The sequence below is a fragment of the Lissotriton vulgaris genome, chromosome 6 (assembly GCF_964263255.1).
Source record: "Lissotriton vulgaris chromosome 6, aLisVul1.2, whole genome shotgun sequence".
Taxonomy (NCBI): Eukaryota; Metazoa; Chordata; class Amphibia; order Caudata; family Salamandridae; genus Lissotriton; species Lissotriton vulgaris.
The window spans coordinates 1,688,603,682-1,688,624,709 of record NC_141694.1 but is presented as its reverse complement, the minus strand read 5'-3'; the positions used below and the strand labels follow the sequence as shown (position 1 = coordinate 1,688,624,709).

The following is a 21,028-nucleotide window of genomic DNA, read 5'->3' as shown; positions in this document are numbered from 1 at the left end:
TGAGGTCCCCCATTACAAATTTGAAGTACCCTGGGAGGTGGTGGTCTCCAAGGCATGGGGAGTCTACAAGGCTGCCCCCCCCCCCCCCCAGAAAATGGGTGGTGGTGAGGTGGTGGTACCGGGGGGGCGTGCAGTCCGAGAGGCCCCACCAATTTATTTGTGGAACATAGCCCCAGGGAGGTGGTGATACCTGGGGGTTGGGCTGGTCTTAGAGGCCCCTCATTTAATAATAAGTAAGCCCTAGGGAGGTGGTGGTCCCTGGGGTATTAATCACTTCCCTGCTGAGCACATCCCCCCCCTATGCCGGGGGGAGTGGGGCGCGCAGAGCACCCCGGTGCTCATGACGAGCTCAGCTCATCAAGCAGCACAGTGCTTGTGTGCTCATGACGAGCTCAGCTCGTCATGACCACACCCGTTTCTTTAGAACGTTCGCACAGCAGGGGAATTTGCCCAGCGTGCGAGCGTTCTAAAGGTCATGACGAGCTGAGCTCCTCATGAGCATGGGAGGGGTTAATAATCATCAGGCGGGCCCATGAACCCCCTCTCCTTGATTAACAAAATGCCCCCGGGACCTGGACCACCTGGGGCTTGATTACTACAGAAGTTCAGTCACAAGTTCAGACTGACCGCAATGGATTTCAGGCTGGATAGAAGGACCAGGTTAGCCCCGCTAAAAAAGTTACATACTCAGTCCAGCACAAAGTGTCCAATTTGTGGAGGAGGCCGTGAGGTGCAGGGAGACTGGCGTGGATGGTCATTGCTGTAGCACAAAGAGCAGCCCTGGCATCGCGGACAGTCGTTGTAGCACAAAGATACTTTCGGGCATTGCAGACAGTCGTTGCTGGAGCTTCAAGTTGGCAGTCATCGTCGGTTGTCAATGCTGTAGCACGAAGTGCAGATCTTGCATTGCAGGTAGTCATTGGGGGTTGCTGTAGCTCAAAGAGTCTGGTCCACAGGAGCTTCATGTTGGTGATCATCACGGAAGGCAAGATCTCTGTGTGAACTGACCCGTAAGTTGTTGCCAAGAGCCAAAAACTTCAGGGTTTCTTCTTTTCTTCACAGGTGGAACTCAACTGATGCCAGCCAAGGGTCCAGGATTTGGGGAGGCACCTCTTGAGGATCAGAAACTCAAACCAGCAGGGACAAGCAGGGCTAAGTCAGGTCCAGTGCAGCTGGTCATCTGGGCAGTTACAGGGAGGCTTCTGGAGCTTGTTGTGTCATGTAGTTCTGAACAGGAAGTCAGCAACCAGACTCTTGGACTACTCTGACTTGGATGAAAGGAGTTGGTCCAGTATTCCTTCTCAGAGAGCAGAGCAGGCATCAAACAGCAGGGCAGTTCTTTGGTTGGAGGGCAGTCCTTCTCTGGTATCCACATGTCCAGGCGTGTACTCCTGGAATTGTAACAGTAGTGATATTTGATCTACCCACCTGTTTTTAGCCAACAGTACTGAGCTGTGCCCCTTGATGTTGGCCTTCATGAGGGACTGCAGACTGCGTCAACACAGCATCTGCTTCTGTGTTTTCCTTGTAGACACATTGTGTCATCTTGGGCAGTGCCTGGCTCCTGAAAACACCATGTTGGATGGGCTTTTGCCCTTCTAATTTTATTGTAAATTTTAACTTTGTCACATTTCTGTTAATTTTAACTTTAATTTCCAGTATTCTAACACATGGGAGCCTGTGCTAGGAGTTGGGGTTCACTGGTCTCCAGTTCTTGATATTTGATTTACCCACCTGTTTTTAGCCAATGTCCTGAGTCACATTCAGTGCTTCGCCACGCGCCTTGATGTCAGCCTTCACAAGGGACCACATAGCGAGTCTGTGCAGTGGCTGCAACAGATTGAACCAGCTTTTCTTTCCTTGTAGACACATTGTGTGAATTTGGGAGGTGCCTGGATCCTGGAAACGCCATGTTGGAAGGGCTGTTGCCCTTTTATTTGTATGTATGTTTTAACTTTATTACCTTTCTCTTAATTTTAACTTACATTTCCAGTATTCTGCTAGCACAGGAGAACCTGTGCTAGGAGTTGGGGGTTGCTGGACTCCAGTTAGTGATATTTGATTTACCCACCTGCTTTTAGCCAATGCGCAGTCACGTTTGGTGCTTTGCTGCAGCCCTTGATGTCGGTCTTCATGAGAGACTGCAGAGGGTGTCCGTGCAGCGTCTAGTTCTTATTGAACCAAACTGGGACACCCTGGGCAGATAACATAAGTAGGGAGTAAGCAATACATTTCAGGTTCAAAGTGCAGTGATGTCACATTCTGAAGAGGCGGATGCAAGTATGTGCAGGGATGTCACTTCATTTTGAAGTGGATACTGGGAAATGAAATCTGTTTCTATGGCTCTTTCTTTTAACAATGGCTTTGGTAGGAAACCATTGATATCACTTTCTGAAGAAATGGATCCTGAGAAGTGCTGAGATGTCATTTCCTGCAGAGGTAGATGTTGGAAAATGCGGTCACTTCCTGAAGAAATAGATTCCGAGAAGTGCAGGGATGTCACTTCCCGTAGAGGTGGATGCTGGAAAACGAGGTCAACTTTTCTGGCTTTTTCTTTTAATACTTATAATTATTATTATTCTTTAGAAGCTTATAAAGCGTGCGGCTACCCCTGACGGGGGTGTCCCAGCGCTACGGACTTAAGAGCAACATGGATAGCTTGTAGGCTAGAGGTTGGAAAACAGCCAGGTCTTCAAGCTGCGCCTGAACAAGGATTCAGTTTTAGTCAGGCGCAGACTTAATGGTACGTTACCAGAGTTTGGCGGTGACAACTACAAATGCTCTGCCCCCCATTCTGGAATGGCGAAAACGGGGAGAGAGAAGAAGACGGAGGTGATTAGATCTGAGAGCTCGGGCAGAGTGAACAGGCTTTAGCCTACGTCTGAGATACGCCGGCCCCTGGCCATTTAAAGCCCTGAAAGCCAGGACCAAGGCTTTAAACTGGATGTGATAGGGTACAGGCAACCATTGAAGTTTCATCAGATGAGGGGTTATTGAGTGGTGGTAAGAGATGTTGCATATCAGCCTAGCAGTGGCATTCTGCACAATCTGCAACCGATTGATCAGATAGGCTGGGTCTCCCACACAAAGGCTGGTGGAATAATCCAAGTGAGAAGTAATAAGGGCATGGATGACAGTCCTACGTGAATCCAGAGGGAGGAAAGGGAGAATTTTGCTAATCATGCAAAGTTTGCCAAAACATGCAGAAGTGATCCTATTGATTTGAGTCTTACATGACAGTTCATTGTCGACTTGGAAACCCAGATTTCGTGCTGATTTTACAGGTATCGGGGGAGGGTTGATCTCAGACGGCCACCACAGAGGAGACGGAAGTGGGGCACTTTGATTGAAGAACAGCACCATGGTTTTGTCTGTATTGAGCTTGAGTGTTGAGGGTCATCCAAGATACAATATTGGAGAAGCAGCGCCTAAGTTGGCCATGCCGCTGTCAGAGTGATCTCTAAATGAAAACACAAGCTGAGTGTCATCAGCATAAGAGATCACTCTGACCCCCAAATATTCAACTACCTCAGCCAGAGGTGAAAGATAGACTTTGAAGAAGAGGGGCCTTAATGCAGAGCCCTGAGGCACTCCGCAGCTGAGTGTTTTTCTTTCCTTTGAAACAAAAGGCCGGAAAAAGACCTGTTGGGTTCTGCCACTCAGAAACGATCTTATCCAGGCCAGGGGGGGTATCCCGTACCCCAAGACTGTGTAGTCTATCTAACAGAATGGTATGAGAGACGGTATTGAAAGCCGCAGACAGGTCGAGGAGCACCAACATGGCCTACTCACCTCCATCCACGCACTCGCGAATGGTCTCAGTTACCTCCGACAGCACAGTCTCCGTACTGTAAACGGATTTAAATCCGGATTGAGAGTCGTGGAGAAGTTCTCTGAACTCCAGATAGTCGCCCAGTGGTTCTTGCACAACTTTTTCCAGTACCTTGGCTAGTTTGGGGAGGAGCGATATAGGCCGATAGTTGCTGAACACGGAGGGGTCGGCGTCAGCTTTTTTTAAAACGGGGATTGACATGGCCTGCTTCTATGATGTGGGGAACTGACCTGAGAATAAAGAAGAGCTCCGGATTGAAATGAATGGGGCCGCGATGACAGGGGCAAGAATGCTAAGCACCTGGGCGGGAACCGGGTCTAACGGGGACCCTGATTTGCAAGCCGCATTTTCAACAGGGCAGTTTCCATAAAAATTGCTTTAAATGCGACAAACGCTTTCTCTTGAGGGACTTTAAGATCCCGGGAAGGGTTAACATAGGCCTGATTGAAGCAGGAGGAGATATCATTGATTTTGTCGTGGAAGAAATTAGAAAGGCCATCATAGAGATCTTGACTGTGGCTGATCGAACAGGCGAGGACCGACGGTTTAGCAAAATCCTTCACAATTTTAAATAGAGTTTTAGAAGAATTATCAGCAGCACTCATTTTACTAATAAAGTATTCTCTCATAGTGAATAAGTTTAAGTTCATGATTTTTTTTTATTGCAGCTCTATAGGTGGCTTTAGCCAGAGAACCATAGATAAGTCACCAGCTGCGCTCAAGCTGTTTACAATTGCTCCTTTCTTAACGTAGGGCCTGGGAGAACCAAGGAGCCGAGGGTTTAGATCTGGCAGAGGAAAGAGGTTTCACTGGGGCGATGACATCAATGGCAGAGGAGAGGCAAGTATTAAAATTAGAGACATCGGTGTTCAAATCGCCAGAAGTCTGCCAGCTCGAGTTGGCCAGTATAGGTTCAAGAGCATCGCAGGTGACCTTATACCATTTCCTGCCCAGGTCCCTGGCTTTAGTTGAAGTAGCAGGTGGCAGGGAAATGGCCAGATTAAATAGAATCAGGTAATGGTCAGACCAGGTAAGGGGTAATGGGGGCGCAGTGGACAGGCCAGAAAAATTCGTAAATAAGAGGTCAAGGGTGTGACCCGCTCGATGAGTGGGGCCCTGTACCCGCTGAAGAAAGTTCAAGCCCTCCATAGTATCCAAAAGACGTCTAGCCTTGGAGCATGCGGCATGATCCACATGCAAATTAAAGTCTCCAAGGATGGTAAAATGCAGATGCCTCAAGGAGAGGTCAGCAATAGTAGCGAGGTGCTCAGTAAGAAAAGACGGAGAGGCGCCAGGGGAATTATATACCAGAACACTCACTAAGATTAGTTGCGTTGCATCTGAGATTCTAAAATACGTAGCTTCGATAGAGCCAATGTTCACAAGATTCCTAGAAGTAATCTTCCAGTGAGAGCGAAGGATTACAGCGATCCCTCCTCCCACCTTAGTGCCTGTACGACTAATCCCAACAAAGCGGTAATCCGGGGGAATAGCCAGACCAAGGTCGGGGTTGGAGGAATCTTTAACCCACGTCTCCGTCAAAAACATTAGGTCCGAGGAGTAGGTGGACAGGGAGAGCCAAATGTCTCCCGCATGACGAGGGAGAGATCTGCAATTAAGAAGATAGGCCTTGATAGCATCAGGGGGGCTGATAAGTGTGACTTCCCTGCCCCACGCGGAGAGCCACTCAGTGGGTGGGCTTAAGGAAAATGAACAATGATCGTAGCTGAAATAGTAAGTTAGAAGCTGGGAGGGGATGCAGTGTGAGTGGCAACTGCATATCCCTTTTCTAAGAGCCAGTAGTTGGGACCTAGACCAGCAGAGCCTTGACATAAGGGGACCGTCGGCAGCATGGCTGACGCTGGTCGCGGAACAGGCACGGACGGGCGCAGCGGGCTTGCCTTTGGCGCGCATCCGCTGCGCGTAGGAAATGGCATCTCCCTTATGTGGCTAGAGCGCTAACCCCTGATTCCACCTTCCCAAACCGGAAGTGGTGATCGTCCGCCCTGACTACCCTCCACAACAATCGGGCAAGCTTGTGGTGGACTGGGGTAGGGGCTGAAGGAGTGGAGGTGCGGGGAGCACAATCAAGATGCAGGTAGGAAACAGCACATAAAAGTAATTTTTTAAAAACAGAACAGTCAGGGCAGAGTTAAAAAACCTGTAGCAGCTAGCGCGAAGGTATCAATGCTGCGCGCGTCCATATTATACCTGAATACCTACCTATATGTACCCCTCATATCGACCATTCCTTTAAAAATATTTTTATTGGCATCGGCATGTACAACAATTTGGGTGAAGTACAGACTGTACATATTATTGATCAACTGACAAACACATATCAAGGTAGAATCTGTACGTTTGTACAACACAGTCACCAATTTTTATGTTTCTTCAGTATGCCAGCAAATTGTTATCTGCAGTACGTGCAGTAAACAGAGAAATAGACGCCTTATCCCAACTCTGTGGAAAGATAACAGATAAACGCTTCATCTGACCTCACATCTATAACACAGTAATAGTTAAGTGTTGTTAGAAGGGTTGGCATCTAAGTCGTGGGAGGCGGGTGTGGGTTGCCCACAAATGGAGCCCTCATAGCAGATATCACTATAGGTCAGGAAAGCAAGCTGCATGTTCTCTCTAAGAGTAGCCAAGGCTTACCCGTGCTACCCATGTCCTCTACATGAACTGCTGGGATGCCAGTCCCACCTTCTGACTGTGTACAACAGATTCTTTGTCTACTGAGGATGCATCATGTACTTGGCGGAACGCATATGGTGATTACAACATGGTTTGCCCTCAGGAGGGGGTTGTTGTCGTTTTTAATATGGGTCTGCAATGGTTCTGCAAGCTCACTCCATTTGTGTAGCCCTCTTGTTTCGTCCGCATATAGCGACTGCTTTTCCGTAGTCGCGATTGCATTAGTGCACGCTGCCATTTAGCCAGAGAAGGGGGAGAGGCACTCTTCCATGCCATTGTTAAAGTGCGTTGAACTAGGAAGAGAGCTACGTTAAGAAGTAGTTTCTTCGCCCTGTCTGTTTTGGGTCTCTTTAATAATCCCAATAGACGAGTCTCAGAAGGACATAAACCAGGCTTTCCTGTGGCTATGGCTACTGCGTCAGTCACCCTGCTCCAGTAGTGGATGATCCGCATGCGTTACCACAAAATGTATAAGAAAGTGTGTAGGAGCGGTAGAGAAGAATTTCCTTCATTTTGACAGGTTAAAGTTTGTGCTGTATAGAACATAAGACTATATTAATTGAAATCGAAAGTTTTGTGATACTCGGGGTGGGGTATTGCACCGCTCTCTGCCTTTCCTTATCATTAAATACCCTACCTATGTCAGTTTCCCATCGGTCACAGAGTAGGGAAAAACTCCAAATCAACAGGTTGTAGCTGGGTGTGGTACAGCCACTGGACAAGTTTATGGCCCAATCCGAATGTTGCAAGGTCTGTAATAGCTCATGTGTTGGTGTTTCATGTGGAACCGCCTGCCATTGGGCGCGCAGTGCTGCGTATATGCGTTCGTATATTATGAATTGCCATTCGTGTATGCAATATTGGTCGCAAAGTTCTTGAAAGCTTATCAGAGTACTGATGTTGTACAGTTCCCAGCTCGAGTTATAGAGAGTACGGTCCATCGAGTTAAGGTCTTAGGGCCCGATTCACAGAACTAACTTAAGACAAAATCCCAAACTTACTACCATTTTGGTATTCACAGAAGGCACTTACTCATTTTGATATTCACAGAAGGCACTTACTCATTTTGGTATTCACAGAAGGCACTTACTCATTGATGAGTAAGTGCCTTCTGTGAATACCAAAATGAGTAAGTGCAACTACTCACTTTGGTATTCACAGAAGGCACTTACTCATCAATGAGTAAGTGCCTTCTGTAAATACCAAAATGAGAAAGCACCTTCTGTGAATACCAAAATGAGTAAATGGTAAACATTAGGATTTTGTCTTAAGTTAGTTCTGTGAATCGGGCCCTTAGGGGATAGTCTATGGGAGGGTGGGGTCCAATAAGTCCCACTTCAGAGCAGTATCCTGCCTGTTTTCACTCTAGCAATAGGTGCGGAGTATAGGATTTTCACACAGGCAGCAATGCGTTTGCAGAACCCATTCTAATTAAATACCCAGTGCATGTATGTTCAATCAAGGGAATCAAACGTCTTTCTAAATCAAAATAAGGCAAACTTAATGGGGATATTGTGTAGACACTAAGTCTAAGATTGAGTAAAGCCTCCTAATGTTTAATGTGCTCCGACCTGAGACACACCCAGGTAGGTCCGTATGGAACTGGGTACAGTTGGGTCAGCCAACAAAATGGTTAACATAGCAACTACAAAAATTATTTCAAAAAGAGAAACAAATTCTCACAAGACACACAATGTTATTAGTAATATGTACAACCCTATGAAGAATCGAAAGAGGAGAGAACAAAAGAAATAAAACACAAGAGCCAAGGAATATGCAAAATATCACATATATTAAAGTTTTGTAATAGATACACAACATTCAGAAAATAATGGTTGCTCCATCGTGTGAAAAGTGCAGGAAAATGTGCTCTTGCAAAGGGAGGAGAAGCCATATCTTTGTAAATATGGCACTCCCCTGTCACACAACGCAGTGCATTTTTGGCTGCTACACTTCGTTCTGTGACAGCTACTAAAAACTGGGTCCTAGTTTTGAAGGCATTCACAAAAGCACTAATGGAAATATATACAAATCTATGCAAATCTTAAAGTCTATGTGTATTCATCTTGTGTAAACTCATCTTGGGGAAAATCCACTCCCAAAGGAAAATTTACTTGTAAATCATGCAACCCAGTGCATTAACAAGGGAGAGGAGGTAGCCTTACGGCCAGAGCGGTTGACCTCGAAGCTGGGGAACCGGGTTCGAGTCTCGCCAACATAGCTCAACATCCTGTGATTCTGGGCAAATCACTTAATCTCCCCGTGCCCAACACAAATGAATATGTCTGTTTGTAACCAACTGGTGCTCATGTACAGCGCTCTGATACCTGATATCTTCGGGTCTAGTTAGCGCTATATAAAACTCTAAAAAATAATGTTTTTTTTTTTTTTACTAAAGTTGCTGTAGTGTCGTGCATTAAAGGGAGAGAGCAGAACAGCACGATGTCTATTATGATATGATGCTCTCGCTCTCTTCTCTTATTTATAGGAGAAAATAAAACCCCCTCCGTTATGCCTGCCTCCAAGACACATAGGTTTGTGGCACAAAGTCCTGTGTACAGATTAACTCGATAGGGCTGTATATTAAAAACCCCTGGGTGGGAGTGTGGGAACGACCATGTACCACCTCTGGAACTCCTCCTTGATGAAAAGTAACACAAAATACCATAAAGTGTTTTTTTGTGTTAATTTTAGACAACTTTCCTGTGTGAAAAAAGATTTACAATAGAAAGTAAATAGTTTATCAGGTCTTTGCAGAAGTTTCATGACTTTGCAATAGTGCAAAGCCCTGTGAAATCTAGCCGTGAATATGGTGAAGGTTATATCACTTTTTTTAGTGCATTTTTCTCCATTTCTCAGCGAAAATGATGTCAGAACCTGCAGAATGGAAAGAGGCGACCACTCGGTCCCCCCGAACGTATGGCAGGGTGCCCGGATCCCCCCGGGAAACCATTTTGGGCGGGGGGCGTGTCTCGGCTGGTATGCCCGAAGCGGCGTAGCCGGGGCGCGCCTTTTCCCGCCCAAGAAGGGGTTGTCCTAGACACCTACACCGTTGGTCACGCCCCGGAGGCGTATCAGAGGAGGGTACACGCCCTCCCGAGGAGGAATAAAAGGAGCAACAATCCAGAGAAGCATCCTCTTGTTCCTGTGCTTGGAAGCTGCACCCCTCGTTGCACGTGAGCCCTAGACGGAACAAGGAGCAATTTTTGAGAACTTGTAATTTTTGTGTTTCTCTTCCAGGAGCCTTCTCTCCTAGTATCGGCGGACCTCTGGAGCCAGGACCTCGTCGAGCAGCGAAGCAGCAAGGGTCAAATCTCTGACAACGATGCCTGGCAAGAAGCTCGGAAAGAAGGCTGGGATGGAGCAGATGCTCCGCATGCTGGTGAAGGACATGGCGAACATGAAAAAGAAAAATGGCGGCAATGGATAATACGGGCAGACCGAAGAAGGTTATCGGACCAGCATTGCCGGGAGTAGTACTTGCAGGGAGAGGTAAAAGGGCTAGGAATAGGGCGGCAGGGGGGGAGTCCCCAGTTCCCGAGTCACCCCCGGTAAGCCCAGTTAGTCCAGTCGAGGCCCCGGTACCTGTACCGATCCCGGATGCAGGCCAGCCGATTCCGGTTGTAGTAACGCCCACCAGCGGGGAGGACATGCCTCCGGAGTTGGCCGCCCAGTTGGCCGCGTGGCTCGGAAAGAATTCTGAGGGTGCAGCAGCGCCCGGAGACACGGCCAAAGAGGCTAGGTTATTAATGAAGCAGTTGCGGCAATCACGAGATGCTGCGAAGGCGAATGTTCCTTTTGTCCCCTCACAGATTCCCACGGGAGAACCAGCGGCTGGCGGTGGAAAATCAGCGGGACCAGCTGTGGAGTCTGGTAAGCAGCCTTTGCCAATGGCAAACGGGGGGGTCTTTGCCCTCAAGGAGGGAGAAAGTAGTTCAGCATATTCCTCTGGCCACGAAAGAGAGGATTTGGGCTGATAAATATGTAAATATGTTTTCGCTCCTGACGGATCATCACGAGATTGAGTATGTTAAGGCTCAGAAGGATTTGTTGCATCCGAGTGTGTGGCGCGCCAAAATGGCGGGCTTCAGGGTGGATGAGACGATCTCTAATTGGGCCAAGGCCTTTGGGATGTTTACTGCTAATATGGGTGAACGTAAGCCAGAGATTATGACTGAATTAGCCTGTTATCAGACACGTATAATGGATTTCTACGAAACATATGAGGGCGATCAATGGAGGGGTTATGATAGTAAGTTTCGTAAGGCCAAGGAGCACGATTCGTCTCCGACGTGGGACTGTCTCGACTCCATTACTTGGCAGAAGCAGCTGTTGCCGGGCACGACGAGATCGTCCTCGCTTGGTGAGTATGGGTCGGCGCCTTCCCGCCATCAATCGGCGGCGCCCTTTCGAGCAAACCCCGCAGGGGATCACCAACCCAGGAGTAATGGGAATGGGGGTAGAAAAGGAGTTTGCTGGAATTTTAACAGAGGCAAGTGCACCAGGCCACATGGGACATGTAAGTTCAGGCATGAGTGTGCAGGCTGCGGACATTCTTCACACCCGGAAAGTTCGTGCAGAGCCAAGAATGGGGATACCGGGGTAGAGGAGGTACCAAACAGGTCTAATATCGGCCAAGGGGTACCACTACCTACCCCCGTAGATATCATGGCAATGATCCCCTGGCTAAACGAATACCCTGATCATGTCTCCGCTGGGGTGTTACGGGGCGGTTTTTCCAATGGTTTCCACATCCCGGCGGGGGATTTTCGGGGGGACTCACTGTGCAGAAATCAACTGTCCGTTCAGCAGCACCCAATGGTGGTGGAAGGTAAGATTGCGAAGGAGGTTGCTCGGGGGCGGTTCGCCGGCCCATATAGGCACCCGCCGGTTCCCGATTTCATTTGTTCACCGCTGGGAGTGGTCCCCAAGAAGGACCCAGGTGAATTTAGATTAATTCATAACTTGTCGGCTCCTAGGGGTCTTTCGGTAAACGAGGCCATTGACCCAGGAGTCTGTTCGGTACGGTACGCATCCTTTGATGAGGCCGTCGCCATGTTGAATCGCCTGGGGCCCGGGGCGCTGATGGCTAAATCGGATATTGAGTCAGCGTTCCGGTTGCTCCCGGTACATCCGCAGGATCAGCGTCTGTTGGGTTTTGTGTTTCAAGGATGCTATTACATGGACAGATGTATGCCAATGGGTTGCTCCATCTCTTGTGCTTATTTTGAGAAATTCAGTTGTTTTCTGCAATGGGCGTTCACCAGAGCTACGGGCTATACGCAGGTTATGCATTATCTAGATGATTTCTTGTTCTTGGGGCCAGCCGGGGACACGGAATGTGCACAGGCTTTACTTGAATTTTGCAATCTCATGAAACGATTCGGCGTGCCATTGGCACCGGGGAAAACCGTGGGGCCATCTACTTCACTCGAGTTTCTTGGAATTGAGCTCGATTCAGTGGAGGGATGCTTCCGTTTGCCCAGTGACAAAGTCATGAAATTTAGGGCCTCGCTAGAATTATGCATTAGCAAAGAGAAGGTAATGCTCCATCAGTTGCAGAAAGCGGTGGGCCAGCTTAACTTCGCCCTCAGAGTGATACCAATGGCTCGCCCCTTTTCCCGCTCTATTGCACAAGCCATGGTCGGTCTCAAGGAAGGACACCACCACACAAGACTGTCGACAGAAGTTCGCCAGGATATGCGCATATGGCTGGCATTTCTAGCGGGTTTCAACGGTCGAGTGGTATGGAGCAAGCCACCAGCGTCCTCGGACGAGCTGGGTTTGTGGACCGACTCGGCAGGGAGCGTGGGATTTGGCGCCATCTTTGGTAATCAATGGTCGGCGCAGACATGGCCGACGTGGTGGCACACCAGTGGGCTAACAGGTAACCTTGGTTTTCTCGAATTGTTCCCCATTTTGGTGGCCCTGAAGGCATGGCCGGACGAGTTCCGTGATCGGTCTGTGGTATTTTGGTCCGATAACATGACCGTGGTGGAATGCATAAATAACCAGGCAGCACGCTGCAAGTTGATTCTGAGATTGCTGAAGGAAATTGTACTATTGTGCATGAGACTGAACGTTCAGTTTAGGGCAAAGCATGTGCCGGGTGTACTAAACCAGGCGGCTGATGCACTCTCTCGTTCCCACATGCAGGCTTTCAGGGGTTATCTACCTTCTGCGGATCTAGTGGCGGCACCATTTCCCGAAACTCTCTGGTCACTCGGTGCCCCGGATTACAGGACCTCGTGGGAGCCAGCTTAGCCCCCAGGACAAGGAAGGCATACGAAGGAGCGTTTCGTTCCTATTGTGCATTTTTGGGTCCGGCAGGAGGGGATAAGTGGGGAGAGGAAGAGTATGTGCTGAAATTCTTAGTAGCACTTCACAAAGCTGGCCGATCAGCAGCGACGGCCAATATGCACCGGGCCGCCATTGCATTCATGGCGCAGGCGTACGGCATTAAGGACCCTACATCGTCCTTTTTGGTTAAGAAGGCATTACGAGGGTGGCAACGCCTCGAGGGTCATAAAGTAGACGAAAGGCGCCCGATTGGCTTAGAAAGACTGTCCCTGTTGATGGCAGTGCTCCCCGCGACCTGTTCCTCCCAGTCCGAAGCAGTGCTGTTCCGGGCCGCTTTCGCATTAGCGTTCCATGGAGCTATGCGGGTGAGCGAGCTGGTGGCAAGAAATAAGAAGGATGTGGGGGGAGGTCTATGTCGGGAACACGTTCAGATCAAGGGTGATTCAATGGTAATCACAATAGCCAGGTCTAAAACTGACCAGAGTGCGATGGGGGACAGTATTGTAGTCCAGCGCATGCGAGGGTCCCCCATGTGCCCGGTGCAGTGTGTTGAGGAATACCTGGCGCAAAGGGCGGCAGCATGGGGGGGAAGCCTGCTGAGACACACCGACGCCACCCCACTGACAAGGTTTCAGTTCCAGCGGGTGTTAACGTTAGCAATCGCGGCAGCGGGCTTGGACCCAAGCGATTTTGGGACCCATTCCTTCAGGATAGGGGCTGCTACAGAAGCTACAGCCAGGGGTCAGAGTGTGGAAACGGTGAAACGATTGGGACGATGGTCCTCGAACTGTTATAAAAGGTATGTGCGGTTGCACATGTTGTGAAGCTAATGTCATGCACTCACGCTTCTTGTCTTTTGTTTGGTTTACAGTTTCGCGAGCTTGCGAGGCGGGGCGGACTGTGCAGTTGACCCGACACCTGGGAACCAGCGGTCAAAGATCACCGGCTGAGGAAAGAGTGGTGTGGGTCGTTGGCCACTCATACGTGAGGCGTGCCGATGACGTATTCAAAGCAGGTGACATGATTCACACAGCTGGGGAATACGGGTACAGGGTGACCTTCCATGGAAGGGGCGGGCTCTGTATTGACCGGTTTCAGTGTTTTGTCGAGGAACTGTTAGGGCGGACAAGGTCACCGCCGTCTATAATCATAGTGCATCTGGGGGGCAATGACTTGGTGCCGCTCGGTCGGCGAGTACTCCTCGAGCGTGTTCTATCCACTGTTAGCTGGTTGGCAAAGAGGATTCCGGGGTGCACGATAGCATGGTCACACATGATTCCAAGAAAGGTGTGGCGGGGGGCCCTCTCTGTGTCAGCTTTGAATCATTCAGTAAAGAAAGTTAATAACAAGCTGGGTAGATTGTTTCGTTCAGGACAGTTGCACTGTATTCCGCATGGATGTATCCGGGGAGATAACATGTATCTCGAAGACGGGGTTCATCTGTCCCGGGAGGGGAATGTCTTACTCATAGGAGACTTCATAGCATGGTTACGGGGTTTGTATAGTCATGACCTTTAGTAGGAGTGTGGGGGGGCCGGATAGCCGGTCAACTATCCGGCCTGTGGCGGTAAGGTCATGATCGGTGAGCAGTAATTTCAATATCCCTAGAGGGGGCGCCACCCATTATGGATGGGAGCGCCCGGGGGGAGGCGGCCATTGGCCCCTCACATTGGGGAGGCGGCACCCATTAAGTATGGGGTCGCCGAAGGGAAGGCGGTCATAGGCCCCTCCCAGGGGAGGAGGCGGCTCGATGCCCCTCCTAGGAATTTCCCGGGGCCAGGATATCCGCGACGGCGGATATGGTGAACAGTGTGGGGTGGGAGGGGGGTCCACGCTACCTTCTAGACACCTCACACGAGTCCTCGGACGACCACTAAGATGGCGTCGAGTTAAACAAGGGGCCCCCGCTAAGACAAGGGAAATTGGAAGTTGGCACTGAGGTACAGTCCTCTGTGCGACCGCCCCTCACACCGTGAGGGGGGAGTTCTGGTAGTAGGGATCTGACACCGGTTACGACCTTGCCGTTGGCCCGTAATGATAGGATGTACAATTTTTAGAAAGTATGCATTTGCAGGATGTTTAGACTCGGCTAGGAGAACCTTTGTATTAGAGATTTGTTAAGGTTAGCCAATAAACGTGACTGCAGTGAAATGTGTAAATGAAAAATTGTACATGATATGAAATTGTTATTTTAATGTTTTAATTTTGTTTCATATTTTTAATAAATACGGCCGGGAGGGTAACTCCCTCCCGCCTTCCAAAAGTTCAGAACTGTGTCCGTCTTCCCATCCTTGGGGATTGTGTTGGGAGGGGGTGATAGGCATCCCGGCCATATGTATTCGGTAGAGCGTCCACTAAATTTAGGAACCTCTAAATCGCTGATGGCGCGCTTCTATAACAAAACTAAAATTACTTCGAGATTTATGTGTGGCCCGCATCTTAATCAAGGCCATGATGATGGGATTAAGATAGATATTTAAACATGAAATAAACACATTATTATTATTAGGGGAGTTCCAGAACACAACAGTTACTCGATGATTGTCCTGCATATTTATATATTCGATGAGTGTCCCATACATGTATTCATAATGCCAATAAAGCTATATTTAGTGTTCAATATTGAAAATATAAATGGACTTTTTATGTTTTTTCTTTCCTCATTTTCAGAAGAAGATGAAAAACTATTTGCAAGAACTTACTGACGAACTTACCAACAGCAATGAACTAGACTTCTCTATCAGCTCTGCTGGATTTCAGTACAATGACAGCAACCTCGCTGCCTGATCTTCATCCTAAAAATTCCATTGTTTTCTTATCCACGTGCCAAATAGTAAAAGATTATTGGAAGAAGGCAAACAGCATCTCTGGAATAACACATCTCTTTTTTTATTTTTTTTTTATTTTTGGTGCAAAACAGAAATAGCATCGTCATCATCAGCAGCCATATATTCATATACATTCGTAGGGTCTTTTGCAAATACACAAAAAACGTAAAAGGACGGAAGGTGGAACAGCCCCTTGAGTTCCTGTTGTGAATCCGGCCATCCTGGCAACATGATGAGAAGGAATATACATGTATCGTAAAAATACAGTTTGCATTTTATGTTTTTTGTTAGTGTTTTGCCTTTAAGAAACTTAAACAATAAGAATAGCACACATAGTTCGGCATGTACGTGAGGTAGTGTCATCAGTATCTCGCATCACAGTCTATCTACAGAGGGACCAATCAGATGTTCCTAAGCCTCCTGCCCCTTTTCACCCCCCCATACCCCCCTCTCTATGGAAGTCCAGCCCGCATCAGTGTACCACCCAACAATCATCCACACACCCAATCATTGGTCCTCGTCACTCTCAGATCCCTCGAGATCGTCCTCTTCCAGTGGAATAACACATCTTTTGATGAATGCATTGCAGAATAAGAAATCAAATATTCAAGGGCAAATAAACGTGATCATAAATGGTACACTGCAGTTAGAATGACACTCAGTCTAACACAATCGTTTGCAAGAGTGTCTGTTCTGTGTGCAGCCCAGCCTACTAAATTAGAAGCTTTTGCTTGGTTGAATTAATATATGCATCGCAAAATTGAAATATGTGTACTTGATCAAAAATGCGTGTATTTTCAGGACTCACAAGCTGATGTTTTGAAAAAATGAGTTGTTTCCAAAATATATTTAAAGTTGGTTTTTGAGTGATGAATCAAAAGGCATTGATGTTACTTTTTGGCTTGATTATTATCAGTGCAGTTATGGCTGTCAGATATATACAATGGTTAGTCATTCCAAATTCATAAAGCCTTTTTCACATGCTGGCAACCCGGCCTGACGAACTGAGGTGATCACTGCTGGTTAGCTTGCATGGGGTGGCCATGTTGTCTGACGTGGTTACTGTCACACTAATATTAGTAGCTCGCTATGATTTTCATTGAATATAACTAATTCTTATTGCAGAAAAGGCTGGAGGTCCCTGTTCTAGCAAATACACAGAAAGAGAGCATTATTACTTGTAGGATTAAAAGAAAATAAAAGATCTTCAATAAACAAAGTCTAAGGCCAAAAACAGAAATAAAGTTAAATCTTAGCGGAGGAGCACAAAGGGTTCCATTGGGGGCGGAGAGAGAGTTATCGTTATGTTCTGTTCTTTAATATGATGTCTAAAAGTCAATCAAACAGTTTTTAACCTTAAAATTGATGGTCACATAAGCCAGTTTCCTAGTGTTCTAATTTCAAGTAAATCTGCAGTGCTACATGAACACTTCCCTCAACTGGGAACACTAGTCTCTTTCGTGCCTGTTTAACTGTTAACACTGGGTGATAGGGGTAGTTAGTTGCTCTAATCCTCTCATGTTGCACTGAGAAGGAATGCAACAACGCTGACATTCTGCCATCGAATGAGCTGCCCCTGGTAACCAACAGGCGCATAGAACTAGGCAGACCCTTGTCCTTGAGCAATGCACTGCTCTGCAGCACAAATGCACGAGTAGTTTTGTAAATGTGCCCTTGATGCAAGGGCACATCAAGCAACACTGTAGTATAGAGTCTTGGCCATTAGGAACACTTTCTACTAATGTAGTAGTCAGTCCTTCTACCCCGGCCCTCGCTGCCAAGAGTAAGTGGTGTGAGCAACCCCTCAAAAGGTGAATGTACTGGGTCACAAGACATGCTTTGTCCTCGTACTGGACAACCTAATGCCACTGGGTGCAGTTGTTATGGTTTAGACAAGGGGCAACAATCATCTGGGAGCAGAAAGCCCTTCACTGGCCAAACTCTCTTCTGCGCTTTCAAATCGAGCCCAGCTCCTCATCCGAGCATTGGTATACCAAACCACAGATCCACAATAGGATTGAGCCAGTCTTTTCTTCTGGGCTGTGGTCCTAAGTTCGAAGCAAGTCTCGCTCCATGGGGGAGATTCAGGAGACCAGGGCCCATATTTACAACCGTTTGCATGGAGGTCGCTTGACTCAGCACAATTCTGAGCTGTGCCTACAAGCCTTTATAATGCACTGTGGTTTGCTGCATCCGTTTGCACCACGCAGGCACCAATGCAGCACCTTAGCATATTGGGCTCAGGTCCCAGCTTACTAAAGAATATATGGAACCTTTCACTGTGAAACCAAACTGAGGCAGGCTGCTCCATTTCCTGACTTCCTTCCCTCCCCTCTGGTAGACCCCAGCTCCTGCACAGCAGCTGGTATTGGAGAGCACCTGTGAGCAAGCACAGTGCCTGGCTGCAGAAAACAAACCGTCTCCTTTCTGCCCCAGTGTTAAGACACTTTGGGGCATATTTACTCAACTTCCACGCAATGTAAGGCAGCAAGCAAAGTTGCTGTGCTGTGTTCCGTGAAAGAGAGGGAGCAGAAGTGCCCCATATTTTCAAAGCTATGCAGCAGTTCTGCTCTCTCAATAGCTGTCACAGTGTGTGCAGCCTAGCGCTAACGCAGGCAGCCTTGTACCACAATGCAAGGGTGCCTGCGTTACAGCCCTCCTTCACAAAAACAATCCTTAAAGGCATTTTCCTCTAAATGTAATGCTGAATGCAGCACACATGGAAAGAGAAAAAGAACACTAACTACAGATATTTCTCCTCATTACACTTCACTTGCTAAGGTGTAGCATTGTGACGCATTCATTCTCAGGTTTACAAGTCTTTGTAAATCTGGGAATGCGACAAAATCCATGGGTGGATGCATAAGAAGGTTGCTTACCAGTTTAGCTGGATACTTAGGAATGGGCAGTGCCATAGAACTCCTCTCCTCAGGTAGTTACAATTGTGGGACCTGGAAACCAGCTCTGTTGACCAAGATAACCTGGACCTGAACAGGCGCTTGCAAAGAGTCATGGACAATGCTTTGGAGGCGCCGTCATTTGTAGCCATGGCTCCAGTGCTAAGGAAAAGGAAATGTATGATGTTCTTCACTAAGGACCTCCTTGGCCATAAACCCCTGGTCCTAAAGCAGAACCAAGAGCTCATGAAGAACCTATTTTCTGAGCCATAAAAATGAGTCTCTGTGCAAAGAAAAGTTATTCCACTGAGCAGTTTATTAACCTTATAAATTAGGCTCGATAAATGAAAGATACAGAAGGCACAGAGCAGTACATTGAAACATGTCAACATCTGTTTGACTGAATATACTTTTTGATTTTTGTATAAGGCATAAAATTACCATAAAGATAAGGGGGCGTGCTCAGTACAACTTGTGTAACATTGTTCTACCATAAATAGTAGAAAACAGTCAAAATGAGCCTCACTTTGAGTAACAAGTGGAGAAATATGAGTGAGGGGGCATGGTCAAACAAAGTCTTGTGATATCAGTAGGTCTGAGTATAGATTTTGTAAGACTTGTTGCTCCACTTACATTAATCAATTTTTTTTTACCATGTATAAAATGGAATTGGGATGAATCCAAGATGCTGTTGGAAATAAGGTAGGCCCATATGGATCCCTATGTGATAGTGAAAACACCAGATAAAGACAGCACTCACAAGAAATTGTCATCATTAAAAATTGGGAAAATATGGATTCTGGGGCATGGGATTGGTGTCCTCTACCTTCTGTCTCCATGCACAACTCAAGAGGATGACCGCTTCCATATTACCTGTATGTGTGGCTGTCTAGAACAGTACTGGAGACGGATACTTTCAAGCTTCAGGGCAGTACTAGGGAGACCATTCTCGTAGATCCAAAGTTAGTCCTCTTACAGATTACCACAGACCTCAACAGAGATCAGTATAGCCAATCAGTACTATGATTAGGATTGACTGCGGCTAAACAGGAAATATCCGGCAGATGGAAAGACTGGAACCCTCCCTCTATAGAGGAATGGTGCTGGGGACTTGACTGGTGCGTGAGCAGTGAACAGGCTGTGCAGGAAGCCAGGGGGTTCTATAAGCACACCAAGATCAGGAAGAAATGGGTAAATTACAGGGACATCACCATAGACCCAAGGGTCTCACAGATTGACAATATAGAGGCAGAGATCTGTACATTCACGGGATGATTGTTGGTGCCCTCTCCCGGTCAACAACTTGCGGAAAGTTAGATAGGGGGATTCTTGGAGAGGGAGAAATGAAAAGAGACCGGGTGGAACAAATGCACCATGTTTTTTTGATTGTTACCTTGTTTTCCTGTAATGACAACATCTACATCAAAGTCAATAAAATGTGTTATAAACAAATTGGAGCCAGTTGAAGGAACATCGTGAATAATGTGACGAAAATATTAATTTGCAGGGTAGACCATCACAGTCTTCTAACAGAATACTCAACCAGCTCAGAAGCACAGAGTGTCAAGAAGACCATCACTGTCCAAATCCACAGTCCCTGTGCTACAAGTACCAGGTTTGCACAGGCATTCCTGCCTGTCTCCAGCTTCCCCCCACTTCCCATGCACCATCTATCGTTATGATGGATATTTCCCTAAAAGGGACTGTCAGGATCTCTCATATGGGCATGGTGGGGCAGGTGTCCCTTGATATATATGAGAAGAAAATATACAGTTGTGCATTTTCTTTCAGCCAAGCAAATGGCATCACAGCAACTGGAACAAACAGAGTGATAAATGGACGGGGTAGGAGAAAAGTGTTTACTGGGGACGTTTTTCATTGTAAAGTATTTGTGCCCAAATTAAGGTTTTTGGCTGGATTGAGCTTTTTGATGAGAAAATATAAAAAAAATTGAAGGTTTGGCAGACCAGAACGGAATCCCAGCCACTTCTCAACCAAAGGAAATATTTAAACCAACTGTTCCTCTGAAACAGGACAGGGGTATAAAATAAAAGGAGCCTGGAAGAAAGGATAGCCAGCTACTAAGCAAACCAGGGTTTTACACGTGCAATGCCAAGAAGCCATGCACTTCCACCAATTGGAGAGCAATTGTTGGAACTCCCCAACTGGGTCATAATGGACTAGCAGTTAATTTTACATGACAGTGGCCCTTGCTGCAAACTATTAGGAGATATCTGGGAGGTCTCCTCATGGAGGTTAGAAGGGCTGATCATGGTCAACGTTGGTGCAGGTGTGCATCTCTGCCCTGAGTGGTGAACTGGTATCCTGACGTTTGGTTTACCATGGAGTCCCACTAATCTAGGTGAGTGCAAAGGCCTAGGCATATACTAGGTAATGCAATGTTCAGGATCTGGTCTGTGACTTGGAGGGGCCTACAGGGTGTGTCCTGATTGTGGGATGATGACTACTGT

General features: G+C 47.3%; 1 protein-coding gene across 3 annotated transcripts in view; it reads left to right on the top strand.

Moving 5' to 3' along the window:
• LOC147709322 (spermatogenesis-associated protein 7 homolog) overlaps positions 1–15,937 on the top strand; it is a 1,261,012-nt gene extending 1,245,075 nt beyond the window's left edge. For 2 of the 3 annotated variants that reach the window (XM_086925463.1, XM_086925462.1), the window contains one exon: positions 15,503–15,712. In XM_086925463.1, the coding sequence (XP_086781589.1) occupies positions 15,503–15,619 (117 nt within the window). In that variant the 3' untranslated portion in view covers positions 15,620–15,712. Of the gene's footprint in view, positions 1–15,502 lie in introns of all 3 variants that reach the window. The other variant, XM_086925461.1, reaches the window with a different exon arrangement.
• Positions 15,938–21,028: the final 5,091 nt, after the last annotated feature.